The sequence below is a fragment of the Suncus etruscus genome, chromosome 14, assembly GCF_024139225.1.
Source record: "Suncus etruscus isolate mSunEtr1 chromosome 14, mSunEtr1.pri.cur, whole genome shotgun sequence".
Lineage (NCBI taxonomy): Eukaryota > Metazoa > Chordata > Mammalia > Eulipotyphla > Soricidae > Suncus > Suncus etruscus.
The window spans coordinates 4,639,085-4,657,836 of NC_064861.1; the positions used below are offsets into that span (position 1 = coordinate 4,639,085).

At 38.6% G+C, this 18,752-nt stretch overlaps 1 protein-coding gene across 1 annotated transcript; it reads left to right on the plus strand.

Annotated features, from left to right (window-relative positions):
• Nucleotides 1-5,178: 5,178 nt before the first annotated feature.
• On the plus strand, nt 5,179-14,321 carry LOC126027561 (F-box only protein 33). Its single transcript, XM_049786545.1, has 2 exons — nt 5,179-5,259; nt 10,950-14,321. Exons 1-2 carry the CDS (start codon nt 5,179-5,181, stop codon nt 12,594-12,596), a joined length of 1,728 nt encoding a protein of 575 aa, XP_049642502.1. The 3' UTR covers nt 12,597-14,321.
• The last annotated feature ends 4,431 nt before the right edge of the window (nt 14,322-18,752 follow it).

An 18,752-nucleotide genomic window follows, 5' to 3' on the forward strand; every position in this document is an offset into this window, starting at 1 on the left:
CTTGGGTTTCCATCATGTAAAAAATATGCCCCTTGACCAGTGCAACATTCCAACACCAATGTACCGAATCTCCCTCCTCCCCACCCCACGCCTGCCTGAACTCTAGGCAGGCTTTCTATTTCCCTCATTCATTCACTTTGTATTGATAGTTCTGCAATGTAGTTATTTCTCTAACTGCAATCATCACTCTGTGGTAAGCTTCATGTCATGAGCCAGACCTTCCAGCCCTCCTCTCTTTTATCTCTGAGAATTATTGCAAAAAATCTTTTATTTTTCTTAAAACCCATAGATGAGTGAGACTATTCTGCTTCTATCTCTGTCCCTCTGACATATTTATTTTAGCATAATAGATTCCAGGTACATCCATTTTAGTTGTTTCCAGGTCTGGTTATTGTAAATAGCACTGCTGTAAATATAGGTGTGAGGAAGAGATTTTTGTATTGTATTTTTGTGTTCCTAGGGTACATCCTTAGGAGTGGTATAGCTGGATCATATGGGAGCTCAATTTCCAGCTTTTGGGGTGATATCCATATTGCTGTCGATAATGGTTGAACTAGATGGCATTCCCATCAGAAGTGAATAAGAGCACATTTCTCTCCACATGACTGCCAGCACTAATTGTTCTTGTTCTTTGTGATGTGCCAATTTCATGCCAATCTCTGTGGCATGGGATGGTATCTCATAGTTGTTTTGATTTGGAACTCTGATGATTAGTAATGTGGAGCATTTTATGTGCCTTCTAGCCATTTATATTTCTTCTTTGACAAAGTGTCTGTTCATTTCTTCTCCCCAATTTTATTTTTTGGTTTTTGGGTCACACCTGGCAGTGTTCAGGGGTTACTACTGGCTCTATGCTCAGAAATCGCCTCTGGCAGGTACGGGGGACCATATGGGATGCCAGGATTCAAACCATAGCCCTTCTGCATGAAAGGCAAACGCCTTACCTCATGCTATCTCACCGGCCTTCTTCTCCCCATTTTTTGACGGGATTAGATGTTTTATTCTTGTAAATTTCTGTCAGTGCCTTGTATATTTAAATATTAGCCCCTTATCTGATGGGTATTGGGTGAATAGTTTCTCCCACTCAGTGGGTAGCTCTTATATCCTGGGCACTATTTCCTCTGAGGTGCAGAAGCTTCTCAGCTTAATATCTGTTTATCTCTGATTCCACTTGTTTGGAGAGTGCTTTTCCTCTTAGAAAATGCCTTTACTATTAATGTCATGGAGTGTTTTACCTATGTGTTGTTCTATATTCCTTATGGTTTCAGATCTGATATCAAGATATTTAATCCATTTGGATTATACCTTCTTACCTGGTGTTAGCTGGGGGTCTCAGTTCACAATTTTGCAAGTGGCTAGCCAGTTATGCCAAGACCACTTGTTGAAGAGGCTTTCCTTGCTTTATTTAGGATTTCTTGCTCCTTTATCAAAAATTAGGTGACTGTATGTCTGGGGAACATTCTGTGACTACTCAAGTCTATTCTACTGATCTGAGGTTCTGTCTTTATTCCAATATCATGCTGTTTTGATAACTATGGCTTTGTAATACAGTTTAAAATTGGGGAAAGTAATGTCTCTGATATTCCTTTTCCCAAGGATTGCTTTAGCTATTTGAGGGTGTTTATTGTTCCATATTAATTTCAGAAGTGTTTGATTCATTTGAATCTTTGAAGAATTCTTTGAAGAATGTCATGGGTATCTTTAGAGGAATCACTTTAAATTTGTACAATAATTTGGGGAGTATTGCCATTTTAATAATATTAATTCTGCCAATCAATGACAATGTATATTTTTCCATTTCCATGTATCCTTTCTTATTTCTTTGAGCAGGATTTTATAGCTTTCTTTGTTTAGTGGCATAGTTTCTCAAAGTAGTCTCTGTTTATCCTTTGAACTTCTGCAATATCTGTAGTGATCTCCCCTTTTCATTTCTAATCCGGTCTATCAAGTTTATCTTTCTTTCCTTCAGAGTTTTGCCAATGGTCTATCAGTCTTGTTTATTTTTTTCAAAGAATCAACTTCTATTTTTGTTCATCTTTTGGATTGTTTTTTGGATTTCCACTTCATTGATTTTTGCTCTAAGCTTTGTTATTTCCTTTTGTCTCCCTATTTTTGGTTCCTTTTGTTGATCATTTCTAATTTTATAAGCTGCATCATTAAGCTGTTCAGGTATGCCCTTTCTTCCTTCCTGATGCTTGCAAAGATATAAATTTTTCTCTCAGTACTGCTTTTGTTGTGTCCCATAGATTCTGATAGTTTGTGTCCATATTGTCATTTTATTCCAGGATAGTTTTGATTTCCTCTTTGATTTTATCTCGTACCCACTGGTTATTCAGTAGTAGGCTGTTTAATTTCCAGTTGTTAGAGTTTTTCATCTGTGTCTCTTTGTAGTTCATAGATAATTTCAGAGCCTTGTGGTCAGCGAAAATAGCCTGCAAAATTTCTATTCTCTTGATTTTATGGAGCTATGTTTTATTTGCCAGCATGTGTTCTATCCTGAAGAATGACCTATGTACATTGGAGAAAAATGTATATCTAGGTTTCTGGGGATAAAGTGCCCTATATCTATATCTATATCTATATCTATATCTATCTATATCTATATCTATCTATCATCTATCTATCTATCTATCATCTATCTATTAGGCCTCTTTCTTCCATTTCTCTTTTTAGGACTAGTATATTTTTGTTGGGTTGATTGATCAAGTGTTGACAGGGCCATGTTGTTGTCTTCCACAATTATTGTGTTATTATTGATGTCCTTTTTCAAATTTGTCAATAATTGTATTAGATATTTTTCTGGTCTCAATGGGTGCGTATATGTTTATTAGTGCGAATTCTTCCTCTTGCACATATCCCTTGATTAGTACGAAGTGTCTATCTTTGTCCCTTACAACTTTTCTGAGTCTAAATTTTGTATTGTCTGATAATAATATAGCCACACCAGCATTTTAAAAGGTGTTGATTGCTTGGTTGATTTTCTGCTAGCCTTTGAATTTGAGTCTATGTTTGTTCTGACTATTCAGGTTTGTTTTTTGTAGGCAGCAGAAGATTGGATTCATCTTTTTGATCCATTTTGCCACTCTGTGCCTCTTAATTGGTCAATTTAGTCCACTGACATTGAGGAAAATGATTGTCATGGGATTTAATGTCCTCTCTGTGTATAAGTTTGGTGTGTCTGTTGGTCTGTCTTGTATTAAAGTAGACCTTTCAGCTTTTCCTTTAAGGCTGGTTTTGCATCTGTAAATTTTCTCAGCTGTTGCTTCTCTGTGAAAGTATGTATTCTTTCTTCAAACTGTATGTGAGTTGAGCTGGGTGCAGTATTCTAGGTGAAACATCCATTTCATTCAGTCTTGCCACAATCTCCCACCACTGTCTTCTGGCCTTGAATTTCTTGTGACACATCTGCTGTAAATCTTATGGATGTTCCTTTTAATGTAATTTCCATTTTTTTATCTTGCTGCTTTCAGCATTCTATCTGTATCTGTGGTATTCATCATTGTGACTAGGATGTGCCTTGAGGTATTTTTCTTCAGGTCTCTTTTAGCTGGTACTCTTTTGGCATGCAAGACTTGATTGCATGCAGTCTTTAGCTCTGGGAGTTTCTCTGTGATGATGTCTTTGTTGATTCTTCCTGGGAATTTCCTTCCTGGGCCTCTGGGACTCCAATAATTCTTATGTTGTTTCTGTTGATTTTATCAAAGATTTCTATTTTTCTCTGTTCACACTCCTTGAATACTTTTTCCATTGTCTGATTGTTTGCCTTAATGTTCTTTTCTAATCTCTTCTCCTGTATGGAGTTGTTCTGCATTTCATCTTCCAGTTCACCGATTCTGTCGTCCACTGCTGTTACCCTTTTAGAGAGGCTTTTCATTGAGGTTTTCAGTTGAGCTACCATGTTTTTCAGGTCTGTTATTTCAGTTTGGAGTTTTCTGATTTCTGCCTCTGTGTTCTGTTCAGCTAGAAGTATGTTTTTTTTATTTCCATGAGAATCCTCCATATTTATATTCTAAACTCCTTATCTGAGAGATTCATGAGATGTTTGGTATTTTTTGGGCCATCAGAACTATCATCTTCATTCTCTGTGCATGGTGTTTTCCTGAGAGGTTTTCCCATTATCACTCTTGTAGTGTGATTTTTTTTTCTGTATGTTATGCAGCAAGAGTGCATGAGCGTGAAACAAAGTGGACAGCTTCAGGAGAGAGATGAGAAGAGAAACATGCAAAGCTGACATGTCCCCTCAGCCTCTCTCAGTAGTCAATCTCACAGCAGGGCCAGAGCCCTTCTGCCTGCCTTCACAGACAAAGGAGTCACCTCTCTTGTATCTTCATTTTTGTTGCCAGAATCTTTCACTTCTTTGATATCCTGTTTAACACAGTGATTGTTTAATAGCAAGTTATTTAATTTCCAAATGTGAATTTATGGTTTAGAAAACAGTTTTTACTAGCCTACATGGTTTATTACTTTTCATTTTTTCACATAGCTTATTAGTACTCATTAGTGGTATATAAGGGGAGATTATTTCTTCAAAATACTACTGTGTTCTTGCCCTTTCTTCTACCTGAGAACTATTGCTAACATCATTTTATCAACATACTTTCTATAGTCAGTTTTAAGAATCTACTGACCTGTTCCTTGGACAATCAGCTATTCAAGATGAGGAAGGTTTTTTACTTGTCCACAAAGCCCAAGGATAGCACTTATTAATTTTTTCAAGTCACAATGCTTTATTCTGAAAAACCCTTTTTATAAAGGTTTTAAAGAGAAATATGTATGCTCAGAAAATATAATTGATATTTTGTGTACAAGCTATAATCTGTTAAAAGGTCAACTGCATTATCATTATTATTATTATTATGATGATGATGATGATGATGATGGTTTTGGGGCCACATTTGTGATGCTCAGGGGTTACTCCTTGCTATGTGCTCAGAGATCGTTCCTGGCTAGGGAAACCATATGGAAGCCGCGGATCAAATCAGGTCTGCCCTGAATTGGCCATGTGCCAGGCAAATGCCCTACCACTATGCTATTGTTCCAGCACCATCAACTGCATTTTTTAAAAATAATTTTTATTGTGACCAACATAAATTACAAGTCTTTCACAGTGATATTGAAGGTACATAGTGACATTGAATCAGAGGTATTCCCACCACCAATGTTGTCCTCCATCCAACGATGTTCCTGGCATCCCCCTCTTCTGCCCCCCTGGACTCTAGTATAATTGGTCTCCTCGGTGTATACCTTGTTGAAGATTGGGTATCGATATTGTTGTCGTTGACTTTGGGTTTGGTGTTTAAAAAGTGTGAACCAGGCAAAATAAAAAATAAAAAGAAAAAAAGAAAAGAAAAAACGAGAGCCCTCTGGTGGACAATACTTAAAGTTTTTTTAATGGGATTTTTTTTTTTTTTTTTTCTTGATCGATCTTTGTTTTTGGTTGGAGTTTAGGGCTTACTCCTGGCTCTCAATTCAGGGATAACGCCTGGGTGAGCTAAGGGGACCATGTGAAGTGCTGGGGATCAAACTTGGATCAGCTTCATACAAGGCAAGCACCATGACTGCCATACTACTGCTCTGGCTCCTCTGCTGGGACACACACAAAAAATCAAACACTGTATTTTTAAGCAGATTAGCACAAGCTCTGATTAATTTTTAATTTTTTTTTTTTTTTTTTGGTTTTTGGGTCACACCCGGCAGTGCTCAGGGGCTACTCCTGGCTGTTTGCTCAGAAATAGCTCCTGGCAGGCACGGGGGACCATATGGGACACCGGGATTCGAACCAACCACCTTTGGTCCTGGATCGGCTGCTTGCAAGGCAAACGCCTGTGCTATCTCTCCGGGCCCTTAAATTATTTTTGATATGAGAACAGTGCAGGAGATGAGGTCCTTGTCACAGATCCAGGAATAGCTACTTGGTGCCCTTACCTCAAGTTATTTCACTTCAGATTTGTCAACTCACAATGGGAAATGCATGACTAAGTAAATTCTACTAAAATGAAAACGTTTTAAATCCATAGGAAAACTAACAAAATAAGAAACTAAAATACATTTCCTTATCGCTCTCACAAATGAGTACAAATGAAGTGATTACTTGAATCAAAGTCCAGAGATGTGATTATAAATATAAATTATGAGATAGGATTGTTTTTTAACTTTTTCTCTATGTGAAATACTCAAATCATAAAATCAAACATTTTTAAATTAATAATTCCAAGTCACTTAGTATATTAACAATGTCCCTTACCACCACTATATCTACTACCAATACAAAAATATCACTACATATATAAGTTGATAAGTGGGCATCACTCAAAACAAACACCAGTCCCAGAAAATTATTAGTATTCATTTTACTTCTATACATTTAGTCTGAAGATGTCACATAAAGGGATCATGAAATATTTAGCTTTTTGTATTAGAGTATGTACCATAACTTCTTATGAAAAGTTCTGTTATCAATCTCAATTTTATACTTAGCAATTGTCTATTCCTCTGGTAGTGGACACTAGGATTGCTATCTATTTTGGTTATTGTGGATACTAGTTATTGAACAGTTTTATGTGCATATTTGAGGACCTGTTTTCAATTCATTGGAACATAAGAGAATTGTTATATCACTTGGTAACTCTGTTTGGCTTTTGCAATTTCACCAAATTTGTCCCTAGTCCTACCAGTAACGTATAAGTATTTTTGTACCCTAGTACTTTGGGATCTTTGGTTTGTTGTTGGGCCACATCAAATGATTCATAGGGCTAATTTCTGACTCTGCACTCAAGGATCACTTCTGGTGGGCTGAAAGGAGCATATGGGTCCAGGATCAAACCTATGTCAGCTAATGTGGAAGATAAATATCACAGCCATGGTTTTATTTTCCCCCACATGGTTTTGCCTGTCATTTAGATTACTGATATCCTAGTGGGTATATTTTTTTAAAACTAGTCAAGTGAAGCAGTGGGAGTGGAGAAGGAACAAAGAAATCTGTAACTTGCTGTGATCAATTAATTGTAAACACCAGTGCACTCGGACCAGCCAGTGGGTATATTTTTTTAATAATTTTTAAATTTTATTTTATTGAGACAATTGTAATCTACAGAGTCCTTCATAGTTGAATTTTAGACATACAATGAGTCAGGGCCCTTCCCACAACCAGAGTCAACCTCCTCCACCAATGGACCCACCACCATTTGCCTGATGACCTGCCAGTATAGCAGGGCTCTTTAAGTTTAGAATGCTAAGTTTTAGGTCTCTTTATTCTATCGTCATTGACTTTGGCTTGGATATTTATTTCTGTACTTAATTTTCCCCAACAGTGCATCTGAGACCACTTGACCCCCAGTCCCTAGCCTTTCTTTATTCCTTTCTTCTTCATTTTATTCTTTAAAAATGCAGATATATGTGGTAAACAAAGTAATCCATGTCCCAAGGTTCTATGAAAGAGGCCAATGCCCCTATTTAAAAGATAATAAATAAGTGAAAGTAAAAAAGAGAGTGTGTGTGGCAGGTTTTTTGGTGTGTGTGTGTGTGTGTGTGTGTGTTTGTGTGTGTGCGTGTGTGTGCATTGGCACAGTAAAAAATGGGGGAAAATAGGGCCTGGAGAGATAGCACAGCGGTGTCTGCCTTGCAAGCAGCCAATCCAGGACCAAAGGTGGTTGGTTCTAATCCCGGTGTCCCATATGGTCCCCCATGCCTGCCAGGAACTATTTCTGAGCAGACAGCCAGGAGTAACCCCTGAGCACCACCGGGTGTGGCCCAAAAAACAAACAAAAAAAATAATAATAATGGGAAAAATAGAAAGAAAAAAATCTTTGGGTTAAAAGGGGGGAGACTCAATCCTTGAAGCATCCTGGCATAAAACCAAATACAGGCTCTGGCCATCCTAAGTTGTCTAACAAAATTATTTTTGTGATCCCAATAAAAGCTCTTTTCACTCATGTAAGATGAAATCAAAAGACACACCACCCTTTGATCTGTGCAAAAACCAAGATTACTAATTACAGAAGATGGACTTTGACGACCATTACTGGGCAGAACTTTTCCTGGGATCAATAAGAAAAATCCTAGCCTAAGCTTTGGCCTAGGATTTTGTTCAAAATCAAGATCTCAAATCCCAGAGTTCTGACTTGGACTACTGTGACTGAGCAAAATATCTGGAGCCATAAGGAAAAACTCTATCCTAAGCTTTGATCTAGGATATATGCAAAAACCAAGATCACTAATTACAGAAGACTGACTACAACAAATGTGATGGAACAGATCTTCTAGAACCATAGCGAAAAACTCTATCCTAGACTTTGTCCTATGACCCATTGAAATATCAAGATCTTTAGCTACAGAGGACACCTTCTGTCATCCACAACTGAGCTGAAATTTTTCTGGTACCATAAAGAGACCTTGAGGTTTAAGAATGAGTGTGTATGGAGCCCACTGTTGCTCCCATGACAGTATGCTTTAAGAATAGAGAAACTCTGTATCTCCTAGGCCAAGAGAATTCTCTTTCTAACTTCCCCAATACTTATTGTGCCTTTGCAAAACAAAGACTACACAGCCTTGCCACACCAGTCCTTCATTCCCCCCTCTTTTCCCTCTTTTTTAATATTTGTCATTGCTTGTTTTTCTCTTTTTTTTGTTCTTTTGATTTTTGTTTTTGTTCTTTCTTCTTTTGAATTAATATTTATAGCTTCTAGACTAATTCCTCCCATGTTTTTTGTTCTTTCTTTTCTTTTTCCAACAGAACCACAGAACTTGAATCATCTCGTTCTCCCTCATAACTTGAGGGGGAAAATCGATGGTGGTAGGAACAACCAGTCATATAAACATTGAGTGGAAATAAAAAAAAGATCAGATTTAAGCACCAAACCCAAAGCCAATGATGCCAGAATAAATACCAATCTCCAACAAGCTATATACAAAGGTCTCCAGATCTCTTACACTAGCAGTCCATGGGCAAAGGAGGGATGTGTGGGATGCATGCTAGAAACAGGGGTAGACGGAGGGCAACACTGATGGTGGGAATGGTCCTAATTTATTGTCACTACATACCTTAAATATTACTGTGAAAGACTTGTAATTCACTTTGATCACAATAAAAATATTTAAAAAAAAGAAAATATAAATAGCTAAAATCGGGGCAGGAGCAATAGCACAGTGGTAGGGTGTTTGGTGGTAGGACAGAGCTGATTTTGATCCTCAGTGTCTCATATGATCCCCCAAGCCAGGAGCAATTTCTGAGCACAGAGCCAGGAGCAATTTCTGAGCCAGAGCCAGAAGTAACCCCTGAGCATCAACATGTGTGGCCCAAAATTAAAAAAAATTTTTTTAGCTAAAATCTAGGTTAAGAAAGAGAGGCATAAAAATGAGAAGAGAGGGGAAATAAAGAGAAAAATAAGTTAAAAATTTTGTTGACACCTAGGAGTTGGAAGGTTTTCTAATTTCTAGGCACTTCATCAATGGCAGGGGTGAACTCTGCTAAATGAGTCTTTCAAGGATAGATGTTAATAGAGCATTTTAGTATAAGTATGATTTTCAAATCTAGAGTATAAAGCAAGGTGGTAGTGAACCCTAGGAGAGCCGTGTCTTCTGCATATAGGAGCCTGTAATTGTTACCATGACAGTACTTCAGGAATAGTGAAACCCTGAATTACTTTGGCCAAGGGAATTCCCTTTATAAAATCCCCAGTATTCTCTCTCTCTTTTTTATACATAATTAGTGCATAAATGCTTATATATATATATATATATATATATATATAATCTTAGAGGCAGGAGAGATAACGTGGCGATAGTGTATTTGACTTACAAGCAGTCGACCCAAGACTGATATTGGCTTGAATCATGGCACCCCATAAGGTCCCCTCTGCCTGCCAGGAGCAATTTCTGAGCACAGAGCCTGGAGTAACCCCTGAGCACCACCGAGTGGGGCTCAAAAAACAAAAATATATGTAATTCTAAAACATTGATATTAATTTTTACTATAACGTGTTTTAACATGTTTCAAATATTATATTACAGTTATATCATAAAAATAAATGTTTAATTAAGTTGTATTTTATAATATATTTTGCTAACAAATAAAGTACAAAGTATATGATACCTTTTCATAATTCAGGTCGTATGTACATAAGATTCAGACCATTAGAGGTAATCATTTTATTAAATTAAACCTAAGAAATGTCATTAAAACAGCATGGTATTGGAATAAAGACAGACCCTCAAATCAGTGGAACAGGCTTCAGTATTTAGAGAAAGTTCCCCAGACATACAATCAACTAATCTCTGATAAAAGGGCAAGAAATCCTAAATGGAGCAAGGAAAGCCTCTTTAACAAGTGGTGTTGGCAAAACTAGTCAGCCACTTGCAAAGAAAGTAAACTCAGACCTCCAACTAACACCATACACAAAGGTCAAATCCAAATGGGTTAAAGACCTTGATACAAGAACCGAAACCATTAGGTACATAGAACAACATGTAGGCAAAACACTCCATGACCTGGAGACTAAAGGCATGTTCAAGGAGAAACAGCACTCTCCATACAAGTGGAAACAGATAAAAAGATGGGACTATATTAAGCTGAGAATCTTGTGCACCTCAAAGGAAATATTGCCTAGGATACAAAAGCCACCCACAGATTGGGAGAAACAATTCACCCAATACCCATCAGATAAGGGGCTAATATAAAAATATACAAGTGACTGACAGATCTTAACAATAAAAAACATCTAGCCCCATCAATAAATGGGGAGAAGAAATGAACAGATACATTTTCAAAGAAACGGCCAAAATGCACATGAAAATATGCTCCACATCACTAATCATCAGGGAGATTCAAATCAAGACAATGATTAGGTACCATCTCACACCACAAAGACCAGCGCACATCATAAAGAACAAGAACAATCAGTGCTGGTGGGATGTGAAGAAAAAGGAACTCTCGGTTGTTGTTCTCGCCGGAGCCGCAGCCCCGAGCGCGGGCAGCGGGGAGCCGGGCCGGGGCCGCGCGGCGGCGGCGGCGGCGGCGGCGGCTACTGCGGCTCCTGCGGCTGCGGGGGCTGCTCCGGACGCTGCGGGCCCGGCCGGGCGGCGGCGGCGCCGGGCGGCGGCGGGGCGCGATGGCGCTGTGCGGGCCGGCGGCGGGCGCCGCGTCGCTGCCGAGCGAGCTGGTGGTGCACATCTTCTCCTTCCTGCCCGCGCGCGACCGGCTGCGCGCGTCGGCGTCCTGCTCGCACTGGCGCGACTGCCTCTTCTACCCGGCGCTGTGGCCGCAGCTGCGCGTCGGCCTCCGCGTGTCGCCCCTCGAGCAGCCGCGCCTCGAGTTCCTCATGCGCAAGTGCGGCTGGTTCGTGCGGGAGCTGCGCGTCGAGTTCGCCGCCGAGAACTACCTCGGCGGCGGCCCCGGCGACGCCGACCCCGGCCCCGGCCCCGGCCCCGGCGACGACCTGGAGGCCCTGCAGCTCTCCGCGCGCTGGCTGGAAGTGCTGCGCACCTACTTGGAGCTGGTGCTGTGCGTGCTCGTCAGCATCCGCAACAACAGGAACCTCCAGAAGTTTAGCCTTTTTGGAGACATAAGTGTTCTACAACAGCAAGGAAGTTTGTCAAATACATACCTCAGCAAGGTGGACCCTGATGGTAAAAAAATTAAACAAATTCAGCAGCTCTTTGAAGAAATACTCAGTAATATTAGGCAACTAAAATGGCTTTCCTGTGGGTTTATGCTGGAAATAGTAACCCCAACATCACTGTCATCTCTCTCAAACTCGATTGCCAACACCATGGAGCACCTAAGTTTACTGGACAACAATATTCCGGGTAACAGCACCCTTATCACCGCAGTGGAACTGGAGCGATTTGTGAATCTGCGCTCACTTGCCCTGGATTTCTGTGACTTTACAGCTGAGATGGCAAGAGTCTTAACTGATAGCAACCATGTGCCTTTGCAGCGATTGTCTCTTCTAGTCCACAATGTTTCTGTGATGCACAAGTCTCTGGACAACATGCCAAATGATGAGCATTGGAAAGCCTTGTCACGGAAGAGTACCAGCCTCCGGGTTTATATCATGGCATTTGATATCAAGAGTGAGGATATGTTAAAGATTCTGAAACCCAGTATACCATTAGAGCGGATTCACTTTGACAGCTACATTACTTGTGTTTCTGGGGCTATTGTTGATCTTATATCCAGGCAGTATGACAAGTTCCTCACTCATTTTATATTAATGAATGATGTAATTGACACGTCTGGCTTCCCAGATCTCAGTGATAACAGAAATGAGGATCCATTGGTCTTATTAGCATGGAGGTGCACAAAGCTCTCTCTTCTGGCAATTCACGGTTATACAGTGTGGGCACACAACCTCATTGCCATTGCTCGTCTTCGTGGCTCTGATTTAAAAGTGCTTGAAGTCACTGAAGAAAGCATTGATTTTGACCAAGGTGAATTGGCCGACCAGGATGTGGATCCAGTACATAACCTTATTGAGCAGGTATCCCTGGGCCTGGGTCAACCTTGGCATGCAGTCATGGACATCGAATCACTCAGTGTCTTCACTGAACCCAATCGTCATTTTTACAGAGAGATGCAAAGCTTCAGCGAAGACATTTAGCTTTTTCTTTTTTAATGTACAATTCCTGTGGTTACATATGCAAGTAGGGTCCTATATGTTTTATTTCAGTAGTATGAATTAATCCCTTTGTGCTGTGTTTAATCAGTATTAGTTTTATAGAATTATATGTGTATATTCTACTTCTTGATCAAAGAACATAGTCGGGTATTGGTTTAGAAGTTCAAAGTGACATTGTATAGGGCTTTCATGGTTAACGAACATGTTACCAAACCTTAAGGACATATCTGAGGTTGCTGGCTAACTTTATTTTTCACTGAGTTACTCTGCCTTTTTTATGTTTTTATTCCTTGTATGTAGGAGTTCAAAGCTCAGGAGCCAAAATATTTTTATACATATATAAATATATAACCATAGCCTGGCAGATTTGTATGCAATGCACTGCATTCATGAATTCGGATAACATTTTATTTTTTTTTAAGTGAAATGAGGGAGAATAATATGATCCCATATAAGTTATCTTTAACAGAAAAGCCAAGACTTTTAACTTTCATTACACATATATTAGTTGACCAATTACCATTCTGAATTTTGTATAGTACTAGGTTAGAACATTGCTTAATCCATTTTAAATGCATTTACATAAACGTGAATATTAAAGTTGTTTTTTTAACTATGTCTGACATAATTTTATTCAATTATATTGTACATTCAAGTTAGCTTTTTAGCCCAGATTTAAAATATGGAGGAAGTTAGAAACTATATTCCAGGGTAATGCCTCCTTAAAGAGAATCAAAATACAGAGTTGTAAACACACATACTTATAAACATTAGTCGTGAAATCCCTAGCAACAAGTCACTGGATTTTTCTCTGTCAGCGCGCGTGTCAGCTGCCAAAGAATAGACTTAATTGAAGAAGTGCCCACATGCTGGCAGGGGCCGGCTCGCTCTGGCCAGCCAGATACTGCTGGATTGTAATATTTAAGGTCGAATTTCGACCTGTGGTACACAGCTGTGCTGTGGCTCAGTCAGCAACCTCAGAACTCTGAAAAAAAAAAAAAAGAAAAAAAAGAAAAAAAACATGCACCTGTTTCACTGTGAATAGTGAATGTAAAGGAAAGAAAGAAAAAAACAGAAAACTTGTTCTATCACAGTTATGAGCTGCTATGATACATGAAGAACATTCCATGAAGTATGTTTTAAAACCTTGTTATATCTGAGAGGCTTTAAAAGCCGATTATTGTTTCAGGGCAACCGCGGTACAGACGTGGTCTCTGTGAGACTTCCACCTGACCCCAGTTTTAAGTGGTACGAATGTTGTGCATTTAACGTTAAAGGACAGTCTGCAATAATAAAGTAAGTAGCCAACATGGGTGCCCAGCAGTGCTGAGACCTGGCTGCTCCATTGTAAGCTTTGGAAACACAATTTATGCAACAGATGTCCAGATATGATTCTATTTATGGAAAAAGTTTATATGTGTTTTACAAATGGTTTTACCATCTTATATTAAAATGACCTTTTGACAGGTGTGCACTGTTTTGTCTCCAGTGAGCACATACCATGCGGATTTTATATGTACATCAGTAGTGTGAATTCACTGGCACAGTGTGTGTGAATGCCAGATGTGGTGAGATTTTATCTTATAAATGTGAGCGGATAAATTAACTCCTGACAGAAACTGGAAGGAAACCAGCTGAATGTGTTTGACCTAATGACTGATGTTGTATGGTTTATGTTAAATGTATATTCTTTTAATCAATGAATAAAGCATTAAAAAGTGAAAAAAAAAAAAAAAAAAAAAGAAAAGAAAAAGGAACTCTCATTCACTGTTGGTGGGAATGCTGTCTAGTCCAACCTTTCTGGAAAAAATATGGTGATTTCTCAAAAAGCTGGAAATTGAGCTCCCATATAATCCAGTTATATCACTCCTAGGGATATACATAGGGAACACAAAAAAGCAATACAAAAATGCCTTCATCACACCTATATTCATTGCAGCACGATTTATAATAGCTAAATACTGGAAACAACCCAGATGCCCTTCAACAGATGAATGGCTAAAGAAACTATGGTATATATACACAATGAAATAGTATACAGCCATCAGTAGGGATGAACTCATCAATTTTCCTGTAAATGGATGGATGTGAAAAGTATTATGCTGAATGAAATAAGAGTGAGAGACACAGAATAATCTCGCTAATCTATGGGTTGTGTTTTTTTTTTCTTGAGTCACACCCATTTGACACTGAGGAGTTACTCCTGGCTATGCACTCAGAATTGCTCTTGGCTTGGGGGGACCATATAGGACTTTAGTTCATCCTAGGCTAGTGCTTAAAAGGCAGACACCTTACCTCTAGCACCACCATTCTAGCCCCAGGTTTTAAGAAAAATAAAAGACATTATTGTATTAATATCCAGAGTTGAGAGCCGAAAGGACTGGTTCACGATATGAAGCTCATCACAAAAAGTGGGTAATGCAGTTAGAGAAATAACTACATTAACAAAAATTATGACAATGTTAATGAGTGAGAGAGGTAGAATGCCTGTCTTCATTTACAAGTAGATGGTGGTGGAGGATGGAGATGGTGGGCATTGGTGGTGGGAATGTTGTACTGGTGAAGGTGGGTGTTTTTTTATTGAAACCAACTACAATCATGTTTGTAATCATGGTACTTAAATAAATATTTTATTTAAAAATTAAAAAATAGAAATTAATGTACCCATATTGTCTTCCCATATATATTATTCTGTTTCTGGAATGACAGAAGGGAAATGTGTGCAAAAATAGAAAAGGAGGGGGAGGTGAGGCTCTGAACAGAGAGGTCTCCGTTATTAACCACGCATAAGGGCTGAGGGACTTAAAGTCTGCAACTTTGTGCAGGTAGCAGCAAAGAGGTCAGGCTCTGACTGGGCAGACATAAGGGCAGAGGGAGAGAAAGACAGCACCTTTGTGCAGGTAATAGCAGGGAGGCCACAGTCTGACAAGAGAGGTTGCTGCCATTAACTGCACTCAAGGGCTGAGGTGTGGAAAGGGGACCTGCTCTTTCTCACAGGCAAAGGGAGTAAGTAGACCTGGAGAGAGGTTAAGCTATTACTTGAGTTTAAGGGCTGTGACAGAGCAGAAAACTACACCCTCTGGCAGGTAACAGGAGGGAGGATACTTGTGGGTGGGGCCAAACCTCAGTGACTGCTGTCATCATACCCACCTATGGCTGCACTCCAGAGAAGGGACCCGGCCTCACACCACAGGTAACAAAGGAGGGCTGAGACCAGAGAGAAAAACAGTATAAGTCATTAGATCAAAATAAATACGGGCAAACTAAGGAAGACACTAGCAGCCAGGAACATAGAGAGAAATCCTAGCAAGTTTCCAAGTCCCCCAAAGTGCACAAGCACAATTGATAAAGACCTAAAAGGAGCAATGCAAGCCATAGCTTTAGAAATCAAGAAATCACTAGCCAGCAAGTTCAAGGTATCCATAGACGAACAAATCAACCAACTCAAAGAAGAACTTTTTCAGAAGATAAGAGAATCCATACAAATGTAATTAAAGAAAATAAAAAAATGTCCTAGCAAGCCAAATAGCAGAAATACACAGTTGGATAATAACATAAATAACTTGAAGAGAATCTCAAACCAAAAATGACAAAGAAGCCAATAAGGAAATAAGAGGTAAAGCATTGGAAGAAAAAATTAGGTATTTAATGAATAAAGACAAAAGAAATAATTTACAGATTGTAGGAATACCAGAAGGGGAGGAAATAGAGAAAGGGAAAGGACAAGTGATGATGGAAATAATATCATAAAACTATCCCACCCTCTGGAAAGAGGCTCCAATGCAAATCCAAGAGGTGAAAAGAGTAGCTAATAAAATAGTAATAAACCAACACTAAGACATATAGTAATAGACATAGCAAAAAACAAAGAGAGAGATTAACTTCTTAAAGCAATAGGGAGCAAAAAATCCTCAAGTACAAAGGAACATAAGAATCAAACTAGATCACTCATTTGAAATAAGACAAGCAAGAAGACAGTGGAATGACATATTCAAACTACTATATGACAGAAACTTTCAACCTAGAGTCCACTACCTGGTAAAACTCTCATTCATATGGGAGGGAGAACTAAAAACATTCTCAGACAAGAAATAACTCACACTATTAGCCCTAACCAAATAAAACCTAATGAACTACTCAAAGTTGTATTACGCAATCCAAATCCCCAATTGTAACAACAACCAACCACTGTAGTCAATACAATTACATAACAGCCCCCTCTTTCAATATTCTTCTTAAATGTTAATGGACTAAACTCTCCCATTAAATGACACATAGTAGAGGGTTGGAACAGAAAACAAAAATTGGATTTCTGCTGCCTGCAAGAAACACACCTACAAGTACAGGGTACAAGATACAGGCTCAGAATAAAAGGATAAAAAAATAAAAGGATAGAAATTAATTGTTCAAGCCAATGGAAAACAAAAGAAAGTAAAGGCAGCCATTTTTATATTAGACCAACTTGTTTTCAACCATAAGAAAATGACCAGAGACAAAGAGGGTCACTACTTACTTATCAGGGGAACAATAGATCCAGAACTACTAACTCTGATCAACAATTAAGCACCAGATGCAGAGCCAGCAAAATATATAAGGCATTTGCTGGCAAACCTGGAGAAACATATGGAAGAAAATGTAATAGTAGTAGGAGATTTCAACACATCACCATCACCACTAGACAGATCCACTAGGCAGAAAACTAACAAAGACATAACATACTTTAATAAAAAAAAAAACTAGAAGAACTAGGACTAATGGATTTATATAGGGCCCCCAGCCCCAGAAAGTATAATACACATTTTTCTCAAGTGCACATGTAACCTTCTCTAGAATAGACCATGCCTGAGTATATAAATTTAACTTGCACAAAGTTACAAATATAAGAATTATTAGAAGCACCCTGTCAGATCATCATTCAAGGGAGATCAAGATTGACTGTAAAAAGAAGCTGTGGAGAAAATCAAACACATGGAGATTAAGCAACATGCTGCTCAACAACAGTTAAATCAAACAGATCACACTGTGATCAATTTAAAGGAATTATTTATTCATAAACCAATAATTCAAAAATCATGATAAAATAATTATCTTTGGAAGAATAGCTATATAAAATTTTCATAAACTGGGTAGTTTATGAACATCTGAAATTTCTCACAATTCTTCAAAGAAAGCATAGATAGAAAAGAATGGAACACAAATAAGAAACAAGAGGATATGAAGATAGAAATCAGAAAACTCCAAATTTTAAACACATTTCCTAAAAACTCAGTAAACAAAATAAAAACCTCATTGGAAAGCCTCTCCAACAGAAGTTGAGATAACAGAGCTGAGGATAGAATCAGTGAGCTGGAAGATGAGATGTATAAAATGTTCATACACCAGAAGATATTGAAAAAGAGCCTTAATGTAAATGATCAGACAATGGAAAAATTACTCAAAGAATGTGAACAGATAAAATTAGAAGTCATGGATAAACTCAACAGAAACAACATAAGAGTCATTGGAGTCCCATAGCAGAGATTAACAGATGGGAATATATTAAGCTGAGAAGCTTCTGCATCTCAAAGGAAATAGTGCCCAGGATACAAGAGCCACCCACTGAGTGGGAGAAACCATTCACCCAATACCCATCAGATAAGGGGTTAATATCCAAAATATACAGGACACTGACACAACTTTACAAGAAAAAAACATCTAATCCCATCAAAAAATGGGGAGAAGAAATGGACAGACACTTTAATAAAAAACTGTGGTACATATACACAATGGAATATTATGCAGCCATCAGGAGAGATGAAGTCATGAAATTTTCCTATACACGGATGTACAGAGAATCTATTATGCTGAGTTAAATAAGTCAGAGAGAGAGACACACACAGAATGGTCTCACTCATCTATGGGTTTTAAGAAAAATGAAAGACATTTATCAACAATTTTCAGAGACAAAAGAGAGAAGGGCTGGACGTTACAGCCCACCTCATGAACCTCACCACAGAGAGTGATGAGTTTATTTAGAGAACTAACTACATTGTGAACTATCCTAACAATGAGAATATATAAGGAAAATAGAAAGCCTGTCTAGAGTACAGGTAGGGGCGGGGAGGGGAAGAGTTATATTTGGGACACTGATTATGGGAA

Coding starts and splice junctions, on each gene's coding strand:
- LOC126027561 (XM_049786545.1), top strand. CDS start 5,179: ATGTTCCTGGCATCCCCCTCTTCTGCCCCCCTGGACTCTAGTATAATT. Junction 5,260..10,949: donor TATACCTTGTTGAAGATTGG/GTATCGATATTG, acceptor TTCTCGCCGGAG/CCGCAGCCCCGAGCGCGGGC.